This window comes from Oncorhynchus kisutch, linkage group LG8 (genome assembly GCF_002021735.2).
Source record: "Oncorhynchus kisutch isolate 150728-3 linkage group LG8, Okis_V2, whole genome shotgun sequence".
NCBI classification, from domain to species: Eukaryota; Metazoa; Chordata; class Actinopteri; order Salmoniformes; family Salmonidae; genus Oncorhynchus; species Oncorhynchus kisutch.
Window position 1 is genome coordinate 70,896,539 of NC_034181.2, and position 10,828 is coordinate 70,907,366.

Genomic DNA, 10,828 nt, shown 5'->3' on the forward strand with positions numbered 1-10,828 from the left:
ATAGCAAAAGATTCAGTTGAGTGTTAAAAAGGAGTCATAACAGACTTGTGCATTTCAGTTGATGGAACACTACACTCATATTTTTATATCTAATTTGTCATCCAATCAAAGTTTAAATGTACCTTGAACTGTGGGTTCAGTTTGATGAACATGCTTGTTTTCCTGTCCCACATGAGAATCAACCCATTATTGGCTTCAATCACAAGGTAGATGCCCATTGTGCGAATCTGGTAAGGAACCGCCTCCCCTGTATTTCTCTCAACGACTTGGTAGTTCCCTTCTGTCAGAATTAGTTCATTGTTCTGAAATATATATTTTTTTTAATAGTTTGAGTATGCAGTTAAGATATTAATTTATGTAATTACTCATCATGTTATAATGTATGCCATAATGTTCATTTTTTTGCCAGGCCTCATGAAGCTTTGATTTATGTGTATATTGTGTGCTTTATAGTATGTATGTATGTATGTATGTATGTGTGTATGTGTGTATGTGTGTATGTGTGTATGTGTGTGTGTATGTGTGTGTGTGTGTGTGTGTGTGTGTGTGTGTGTGTGTGTGTGTGTGTGTGTGTGTGTGTGTGTGTGTGTGTGTGTGTGTGTGTGTGTGTGTGTGTGTGTGTGTGTGTGTGTGTGTGTGTGTGTGTGTGTGTGTGTGTGTATGTATGTATATATGTATGACTGAATATTAGTAGTCTTGGCTTCATTAATGGTATGTGCCAGGCAGAAAGCAGGAATCTAGTTACCCCCAGGAAGAGCTTAATGGCCTTGGAGCAGGTGGTGCCTGTCGTTCCACAAGGGATGTTCTCAGTGATGACTCTGAAGCTGCCGTTGGCATTGTTGCTACCACAGTAGTCCTGTTTAAGGTTTCAGTCATAAATGTAACAACAGCCAACATAGTATTTTGGTGGATGGAGCATTATCTCCAACAATACATGTTGTAAGTCAATCACTGAAATAGTGAAAAGGTTCAGCTTGTTGGGAATGCTACAGCAACATCTACAAAGCAACAGCAGATCATGGCCAAACAGTTTCAAATATTGCTTTTCAGACTCCCCAGAAACACCTACAGTATATACCTTAAAACAATTAACACAAACCCTTATTGTTCAGCATGTAATATTGGTGATGATCACTTAGACTATCAAGAAACCCTGCAAGCATACCTTTGTAAGTGTGTATTCACAGTCTCCTTCAAAAGTGAATCGTTTCCCATCAAAAGTAATGTAGTGTCCATCTCCATAAATGGCACAGGTTCCAAGGCACAGGTTAGTTGTGCACTGCCATTTTCTGTCTTTACAAGTGCTGAAAGTGGCAAAAACAGATATATCAGACTGAAGTCTTAATTGGTTTAAAACCCCAATTGAGGCAAGATAACCTTACCAGGTATTGCAGTCGACCTTGATTCTGTCTCCTGGTTGGTAAGTAGCTCCATTGTGAGAACAAGGACAAAGGTCTGGCTTGATGCAGCCTCCTTTTCCATCGGATACCAGTCCAGAGGGACACATACAGCCTGATATGCACTCTGTGCTGATCTGTAAAGTGAAAATTATTGATTTGAAAATCTGCTGTGTAAAAATTGTGTTAACTTCCGCTCAAATGCGTGGAGTCTGGTGGACCAGAAGGTCAAACTTCATTAGCCATTAGCCAATACAGAAAGACCAGGAGAAACTCCCAGGGCATAGGCATTGGCTTATTCAGCTTAATCTACCAACCAATCATCTCCCACAACACCTTCCCCCTAACCCTCCCCCATACGTTAGCACACCACAAGCACAGAGCTACGCCTAGCAGTCGTATGGTTCGCTCAAATTAAATGATAACAAATACTTTACTCAGTAAAGCTACTCCCATGGAAGTATATGGTTACTCCCACTAAGGACAACATTAAATCATTGATGTACCAAGCTTAAATGTTCTGTGTGCAATAGCTTGGATATGAGGTTACCTGTATGTTAATATAAAAATATATATTAAAAAAAAATGAAAGTTTATATTTTACACTCAATTTCTATTCACAATCCTACGGGCATTATATGACTATACACTGAGTGTAGAAAACATTAAGAACACCTCCTCTTTCCATGACATAGACTGACCAGGGGAATCCAGTTGAGAGCATTGATCCCTTACTGATGTCACTTGTTAAATCGACTTCAATCAGTGTAGATGAAGAGAAGGAGAAAGTTAAAGAAGATTTTTCAAGCCTTGAGACAATTGAGACGGATTGCGTATTAATATCAATATTAGGAAGGTGTTTTTAATGTTTTGTACACAAGCTTATATCCGCTGTGCAGAATGGCCTGGAGACGAGGTGAATAGGGGACTTACACAGGCCATATCCAGAATGTTGCAGCTCTTCTGACACTCTAACCCTCTCACTCCTGGGCTTGCATTGGAGCAGTTAAAGAAAACCATTGGTGCAACACATGCTGTGAAAATAAAGGGAATTCATGTGTCATGACTCTGTTGTGTCTTTCACCAAATCAATATGCTCTGTACAATGTGTACTAGGATGGAGAGATAATATTTCAAAATGCACATAGCCTGATTCTGTTGCCAATGGCATACTATTACCACACACCATAAATGTATATAGGATTTGGAAGATTGCCATTGTGTTAACTTCCGCTCAAATGCGTGGAGTCTGTCTTGAGTCTGCACTTACTGTTGATTACGGTATGTTTCATGTACCAAGTATAAGGCCTATATTGCGCAAGTCCTGAATTTAGTGTCATTATTCAGCTTTATACAATCACTGTTTATTGTGCATTGATCCTTAACATACATTTTTGTTTGTGTGGACATTTTCAAAGAATGGACTTATTTCAAATTCAGTGTTGCCTGGCACAGTACAATAGCTCAGAATTGTGAGTTGTTTTGACAATTAATATACATGAACTTACATGGCTGATCGGGTGAATCTCCAATGCAACGGAGTTTTCCCTCCTTGCAGGTGCTGAAATAAAATGTTGTTAATGGTACTTGAATGTCGCTATGCTCACTACGGGAAAGCAAGGCCCAAGGCTCTTGGTTCATAAAGTTTCAAAAATATGCAATAAAATGTGTAGTGAATTACATTGATATACAGCTTGAGTATAGGTAGGTAAATAACTTGGTCCATACCACATGGTTCCATCCTTGCTGATGACCTCTCCAGGGGACACCACTGAGCCCTTGTAATAACAAGGGCAGCTGGCTGGTGGAACACACTTGCCCTCATCATCCAGGTAGGAACCCTCAGAACAGACACACCCATCCACAGGCTCGAAGGTGATTGAACAGGTAAAGTCAGAGTCGCTGTAGCAGCGGCAGGAGCGATCACTGCTTTTTATGCTGTAGCTGTAGACCATGGTGCTAGGGCACGAGGTGGAGTATTTGTCTGGGGAAGGCAGCAATTAGTGTTTGATGTAAATATTTATAATATTTGTATCTTATTCTCCCACAATTGACACATCTTCTTAGGTATTATGGTGTGATTGTCACTCACTGCAGATAGTGTCTCTCCAGCCGCTGAGTTGGATACCCTCGGCAGCACAAGCGTGGACATAAGAGGAGACGGCAGCACACATGCAGTCCTCACTCTTCTCACAGTTACAGCTGTCATACATGCAGTTCTGAATAGAAAACCACAGTCAGAACAGCATCCATATTATACTGTACAATAGTTTTAATTAATTGTGTGTGTATAATATGCACAAATTCTGTGCAGATACACAATAACTAACAGCAAGCAACGTAATTCTCAAATTCCCCATAACAGCTGGCATCACGTTACATACATTTGTGAATTAGTTATGCTCAGGAAATTGTGTGAAATGAATAGTATGGTGAAATGGTCTCACTTCTTTGTATATGTCTGGGCTTATTGCTGTGTGGCATTTAGCAAACAACCCTTTAGGATCAGCCAGCTGAGAGCACCAGTGCTGGGCATATTTCTCTGAAAAAGTGAAAAAATAAACCACAGTTAGGCCAACTTTAAGAAACACTTGCACCGTTCTCCATAACAATTAAAACAGACATGGAAAGGTGATAAACCATGCAGATACCATTGTCAAGACTTAAACTGCAGGGGCTTTCAAAGCTACTCTTGATGTCTGGGCAGCTGGCTCGTGTTTTCCAGGTGTTTGCAAAACCAATGGCTGTGCCCTCAGTCACTCCGCTCAGGACCTTGAAATCATCTCCTTGGTTGTTGTTGAAGTTTCCACAAAGACCTGTAGGGTGAACATGTATTTATATACAGGGAAAATAAATCATTCCCAGAACATGAACACCTCAGTGGACTCTGGTGGTTGGTCAATGGATGATGAGACATACCGCAAGTTCTCTGCTGCCAAACGGTGCTTGCAGCAATATAGACCTGCATGATTGGTGAGAGTTGGATTTCCAACTGGAGGCCAAAGGTGGTCTGGACAATGATGAAAAATGAGGAGGCTCTGAAAATAGTTACTCCAGCTATAAGGAACAAAGGGAAGAGGAAGGAATGAGTAAGATTCAGAATTTAATTTTAAGTAATATATATGTGTCAGTGTTGAATGATAAAGCTGCATCACCATCACAACATTCCCATGTATCATTATGTATTCCCCATACAATGATGTGCTTTAACTGTAGGACACAAGTTTCATGTATGCCTAGTCATGACTACATTGATTGTACTGTATGTTTAATGTGCAACTGTAACTTACCAGCAGAAAAGGGCAGCTGAGAATAGATTCCATTTACAAAGGCTTTTCCATTGGGTTGTATGTTGATCACCTGCATAGAGGGTCATTGTTTAACCATATGCTTATTCATGATATTCAAATTATACATTCAAGTCTAAAACCTAACAACACTAGGGAAAAAACATTTACTGCAGTCAAAGGCTGATAGCATTTCAGTCAAAGAATACTTACAGTGGCTCCTTCTGAGAGGGACAGGGTAACAGCCTTTAGACAAGTCTCACTGTCAGAAAGCCCACACTGCACCAGATCACCCAGTACAGTGAATTGCATCCCATCACAGTCCTGAAAAAAACATAAATAAGTTGTTACAAATATTTCCCTTCATGAAAGGAAATATCCTTCGAATTCTTTTGAAAAAGGAATATCTCAGTGTAAAACAAGAGACAGAGTAAACATGAACAACCCACATTTCTCCATAGATAAATGTATCAATGCAAGATGACTAGTACTGCTCTATATGAGGGCTCCCCAACTCTGTTCCTGGAGAGCTACTCTCCTGTGGGTTCTAGCTCATTCCGCAGTTGTAACTAACTTGATTCAGCTCATCAACCAGCTTAATATTAGAATGAGGTATGCTAAATTAGGGTTGGAGTGAAAACCTACAGGGAGGTAGCACTCCGGGAACATGGTTGGAAAGCCCTTTTCTATATTACAATTTTCATCATAAAAACTGGATATATCAGAAGAAAAGTAAAGAAGATGGAGGCAAAGCTGTAATACAGACATAATAACTACAAAGAAGGTAGCAAGTTTCCAAATGTATTTTATGTGAATTAGATTCATGCACACAGAGCTTTCGTGAGGAATCTGTACTGTACCTTGGTCAGAACATAAGAGCAGTCCCCATGGAAGGTGTAGGTTTTTCCATCATAGGTGTTGATGTGGGATCCTCCCTCCACAGCACAGGTGCCAGGACAGTCCTTGTCCACACAGTTCCACTGACCACCAGCACAAGAACTAAGGGTCGAAATATAAATTATTCAATGGAACTTACAAATTGTCACCCCTGGAATAACTTTTAGACTCAAGTCAGAATTCTTAGCCTGGTTTTCTTACCAATCTTTACAAGTTCTTGAATAAGTCTCTCCGGGTGCGTAGGTTTTTCCATTGTGGCGGCAGGAGCATTGACTCAAGGCGATACAACCATTCTTGTTGACGTCATCAAAAACGGTTCCTTTGGGTGAGAGCATACATGTGTTTATTATGATCAACTGGCTTGTTCTTGTGTCAGGAACTAAATACCACATGATTCAGATAGTATACCTGGCCATTACAAAAAAACAAACTTGTAATTGCCTTTGTAACGCAACAGACTCCAGTCTACAATATGGAATCAATTGCTTTGCATTCTATCAGTATACAGTCTGCTCCATTCCAATGGATTTTTATTACATCTCTTTGAAGAAGAGGATGTGCAGAGAACGTTTAAATATGTCTGCCTACCTGGAGGACAAAAGCAGCCATCTGAGCAGTGTTCCTCACACAGCTGGCCTCTCTCAGGGTTGGAGCAGGTGTCAACACAGGGATTTCCACACTCCTGGTACTCCATGTTGAAGGGGCATGTCTTATCTGCAAAGGTAAGGTTATGTCAAAATATGAGTACTCTGTTGCAACCAACCAATGTGCGATTTGAATGTTGATACGGGGAGTAAGGGCATGCTTACAGCAGAACTGTTCAGTCCTCCATTGTTTGGGCTTCCCCCCTGCATGAACACACTGACGGGAGTACTCTGAGATAGTGTTGCACAGGCAGAAGGAGTTGGTGCTGTTATCACAGTGGCACAGGTCAGATACACAGGCCTCAACAAATGAGTCGATGGCCAACAAGTCCTTACAGCTGCTGAAGGCAGGACCGGAGAGCAACTGCTCACAAACTGGTTTCTATCAAACAAAAACAGAGAGATGTTATAATTAGGTCTGAAATTATTGACACCCTTGATAAAGAAGAGCAGAAATTACTGTATAAAATAAATGCAAAACAGATTTGGTCAAATATATTATTTTATATTTATACGATTGCTTCTAGAAAGAGATTTTGTTTAAAAAGTAAATAAAAATAATCTCAGAAAGGTAGGGGTCAAAATGATTGACATCCCTATTTTCACTGTCTTTTTCAGTACTTCATCTTGTGAGGACAACTGCAATAATCCTTTTTCCAAAATGTTTTAGGAGTTGGAGAACAAATTAGGACCACAGGAGGTTGGTGGCAACTTAATTGGGGAGGACGGGCTCGTGGTCATGGCTGGAGCGGAATTAGTGGAATGGTATTCCCTTTACTCCGTTCCCGATATTATTACGAGCCGTCTTTCCCTCAGCAGCCTTCACTGTTTAGGATCTTTGATGTCCTTTGTCTGTTCTTATGGACTGCCCTCTTTAATTCAAACCCCAGATTTTCAATGGGTTTCAAAGAGAGACTGAGATGGCCATTGCAAAAAGGGGCTATTTTGCTTCCACTGGTCTGGGGGCTCTTGTAAAGATCAATCATGAACTTTACCCAGTACCTGGACATTTTTGCCAAAACCTTGTTGCCACTGCCACCTGGCCTTCAGTGGATCTTCCAGCAATACAATAACCCCATGCACACGTCAAAATCCCCAAATAAATATATATTTATATATATTTATATAAATCAACTCAGTCTCCGAACTTGACACCCATTGAAAATCTGTGGTTTGAATGAGGGCCGTCCATAAGCACAGACAAAGGATATCAAGGATTTTGAAGGATTCTGTATGGAGGAATGGTCTAAAATCCCTCAGAATGTGTTCTCCAACTCATAAAACATTTTAGAAAAAGGCTCAGTGCCATTATTTGCAAGGTGTGGTATTGAAAGGTATTGAAAACATGGGTGTCAATAATTTTGACTGGAGAGAAAGAAAATATGAAAATATTTAAACAAAATCTCTTTCTCAGAGCAATTGTATTAGTATAAAATAATATAATTTTCAAAGAAATGGAGCACACAATATACTGTAGCAGTATACAGTCATTTTTGCAAATCTTTATCAAGGGAGTCAGTCATTTCGGACCCCACATGTTGTTAAGTACACAGCAGCCTAGCCAATATCCCTGTTCTTATCATAAGCAATAAAGTGTAACCTACCAGATTGGGGCATTTCTGATTTGAAGGTAGTGTGTTTTCAGTACAGCTTTCAGTGGGACCATCCAATTTCCAGAAGTTTCCGAAGTCGACAGGGGACAATTTCATACCTTTGGCATAAAAATACATCCAATTATTGTTAAATGTCAACTGTATTCCAAATAATAGGCCATTTTTGATATATTGTCAGTGAAAATGTACCATGGCTATAGAACTCATCAAATTGCTGAATTGCATTAAAATCTCCACATAGACCACAGGTCTTATTTCTGAATTTGATGTCCATCTCCACCTGAAATAGAAGACCATTAGACATTTTAGGGCGACATTTTCCCTCCATAACCGCATAACACTCGACAAAAACGGGAAATGACTGTAACAAAACAAAGATTTAACAGGAGTGACAACCTATTCCTTATTAAAATAACTATAGATTAGGACTACCTTAACTGTTGTTAACACAGTGCCCACCACAGCACAGGCCTTCAAATGTAGACATTGACCACACCGCAAAAACCTAACTCCACCTAGAAATATTCATAAATGCATAATTGTTGTACTACCAACAAGGAATCATCCTGGTTCCATATGGCTACCAATCCCAGTTTTGCTTTGATCTTGATGTAGGAGGGAGTCTCTTCAATGAGAATACCAGACTGGCTGAATGGTAAGGTGGCACTGGAAGAAGAGGAAGACAAAGCACTAGATTCAACTAGAACTTAGTCAGACCAACCAATTTTACATTAGCTCAATTGACTTCATTTCGAGACATTTTCATTGGTACTTTAAAAACAACATTATCATCTCTTTCACTGTAAATATGTGCTTGAGCATAATTACACAGTATAAGGTTGAGTCTAATCTGTTAAATCAATGCGACTGGGACAACAATAAGACATCCAACTACTTGAACACTGATTAAAAAATACAGTTCCATGAGAAATTATTGAGGAACTTACTTATTCCCATTAACAACAATGGAACCCTTGGATAGCTCCACCACTGTGCCATCCAGCTTCATGGTGATCTTGCTAATGGTGGGCTGGTTGTCCACCACCTGCCGTCTCATCTGGATGTTGAAATCCTCATAACTGCTATGGCACAGTGAGGTCACAACATAGTTGCAGGTGGAGGGGAGCTGAAAGATGTCTCCATCAAAGGTCTTGAAGTGGTAGTTACCCCACGTACTGCAGACTTGGCCATTATGTATAGGACTCACTCCTGGGGGAAAGGGCAACCATTTCAGTTATGATAGCATACAATTCAGCAGGTTTAATCTTTAGATATTTAGAAAGAAATGAATAGGTAACGGGGAGCAGATATTATTTCCCATTTTTGCCCCTTGTAAAACCTTGCTTTTAACTAGGAGTCCATTGGTTGACTGCTAGATATGCTTTACTCACTCACAAAAGAGTCTACTGACGCACCAGTGTGTCAATCTAATTAACATAATAACAAAATCCTCATAAAAATCTGTCAGTTTAAGCTAAGGATATCTGTTTTGCATGGGTCTGAGTCTCAATCCACCGCATCCACATATGTCAACCTTCCGCATCTGCGGTTGAAAGTAGCAGAGGCACAGAGCTGTTTGTCACACCAGGGGACATCCTGAAAATCGGTATTCTCACCGAAACGTCTTTAGCGTCCAAACGATTTTGCCTACTAGCTAATATAACCACTCTATGGTGTCACAGAACTCATCTGATGTCGGTACCGCCGATGTGCCAACTTCGTTCGAACCGTTTGGTCTACGACCCCCACAAGTGTCACGGGACTCGTCTGAAGTTAACCCATACAACTTAATGGAAGTATGGAGGTAGTTTTGTGCCAACAAAATATAAGGGGTTAAATATTTGTAAAAAAAACACAAATGTTTCCTGAGATTTCTTATGTCTCCAGAGATTTATGGCATTTATAAATGTGTTATTCAATGCGTTTCTATGGGCTATAGTAGTAAATGCCAAATTCAATATTTAATCAACTAAAATACCAAGACTTTTCAAAGTACATCCAATGTCTATTATGTTTATGAACTTGAAACATAAATGAATGAGCTAGCCTACTTCTTGCTTTTAAACCGCAGCTAATCCACAAAACCTGTTGCACTACTTGTTATGACTGTCTCCATCATGGTTATTGTCCTTTCACCATTGTCTGTGGATATGTAAGGCTGCAGTGTTAATCATTGTCACCATCCTCAGGGCTCATGCATCTGTATAGCACATGTATTATGAAGCTTACCTGCAATCTCAGGTATCCTTGACATTGAGGGGATGATGTTAACTGTGGCCTTTGATGTATCCTCTGAAATAAAGTATATGTTATTACGTTACATGAAGTTTTACTGTAAATCATTATGGAATCCTGTGTATTTCAGGCTCTGTTATGTATAGTTCTCTTGCCAATCCTAAATTTACCTGTTCATCAATCATAACCCATGCTTAAAAGGCACATAAAGGCAGGAATGAGCATATTGCCTCATTGTTAGGCTGTCCAATGAGATAAACATTGGAGCTATTATGAGAGCGCTATGACATACAGTAACATACAGTTTAGCCCTGTCAACACTAAAGTACAAGGTTTCATGTAAATCAAAATCACGGATTCTACCTACCACTTTGAGAGGCAGTTAAACCAATCGCCAGAGACATCCATATTAACACCCATGTGGGTGTTTGTGTTGTCCCCATGGTCATCCTCTGGGTAGTGAACACAGGTGGTATGAGAAAGGTATTTAGCTTGGTTTTATACCACCTGAGTGAAAGGAGGGTCTTAAGTTCTAATAGACGTCAAGGTGTGGCAGAAGGATTGGCTCCATCCAAAGGAGTTCATGGCCCTCTCAATTCAGTATAAGAGGTTTAAACCCCATTTGCTCATTGCACAGAAAGAGGTGTCATCAACAAGTGGTTCCTAGATTTGTTTACCTTGTGACCAAGTTCCAATATTTATTGAGACCAACCAAATAAACCAAATGTATGTGTCAACCTAGTCTTGAGTTGAGC

General features: G+C 40.0%; 1 protein-coding gene across 1 annotated transcript in view; it reads right to left on the bottom strand.

Moving 5' to 3' along the window:
• muc5.1 (mucin 5.1, oligomeric mucus/gel-forming) overlaps positions 1 to 10,492 on the bottom strand; it is a 29,506-nt gene extending 19,014 nt beyond the window's left edge. The window contains exons 1-23 of the mRNA XM_031831063.1: positions 10,441 to 10,492; positions 10,068 to 10,130; positions 8,786 to 9,047; positions 8,390 to 8,504; positions 8,028 to 8,118; positions 7,830 to 7,936; positions 6,391 to 6,607; positions 6,170 to 6,295; positions 5,783 to 5,900; positions 5,545 to 5,683; positions 4,898 to 5,008; positions 4,688 to 4,757; positions 4,317 to 4,454; positions 4,049 to 4,213; positions 3,845 to 3,939; positions 3,490 to 3,616; positions 3,126 to 3,381; positions 2,906 to 2,958; positions 2,331 to 2,431; positions 1,383 to 1,534; positions 1,166 to 1,304; positions 746 to 856; positions 123 to 302 (exon numbers count right to left, since the gene is read on the bottom strand). Of these exons, the coding sequence (XP_031686923.1) occupies positions 123 to 302; positions 746 to 856; positions 1,166 to 1,304; positions 1,383 to 1,534; positions 2,331 to 2,431; positions 2,906 to 2,958; positions 3,126 to 3,381; positions 3,490 to 3,616; positions 3,845 to 3,939; positions 4,049 to 4,213; positions 4,317 to 4,454; positions 4,688 to 4,757; positions 4,898 to 5,008; positions 5,545 to 5,683; positions 5,783 to 5,900; positions 6,170 to 6,295; positions 6,391 to 6,607; positions 7,830 to 7,936; positions 8,028 to 8,118; positions 8,390 to 8,504; positions 8,786 to 9,047; positions 10,068 to 10,130; positions 10,441 to 10,477 (2,973 nt within the window). The 5' untranslated portion in view covers positions 10,478 to 10,492. The remainder of the gene's footprint in view (positions 1 to 122; positions 303 to 745; positions 857 to 1,165; positions 1,305 to 1,382; positions 1,535 to 2,330; positions 2,432 to 2,905; positions 2,959 to 3,125; positions 3,382 to 3,489; positions 3,617 to 3,844; positions 3,940 to 4,048; positions 4,214 to 4,316; positions 4,455 to 4,687; positions 4,758 to 4,897; positions 5,009 to 5,544; positions 5,684 to 5,782; positions 5,901 to 6,169; positions 6,296 to 6,390; positions 6,608 to 7,829; positions 7,937 to 8,027; positions 8,119 to 8,389; positions 8,505 to 8,785; positions 9,048 to 10,067; positions 10,131 to 10,440) is intronic.
• Positions 10,493 to 10,828: the final 336 nt, after the last annotated feature.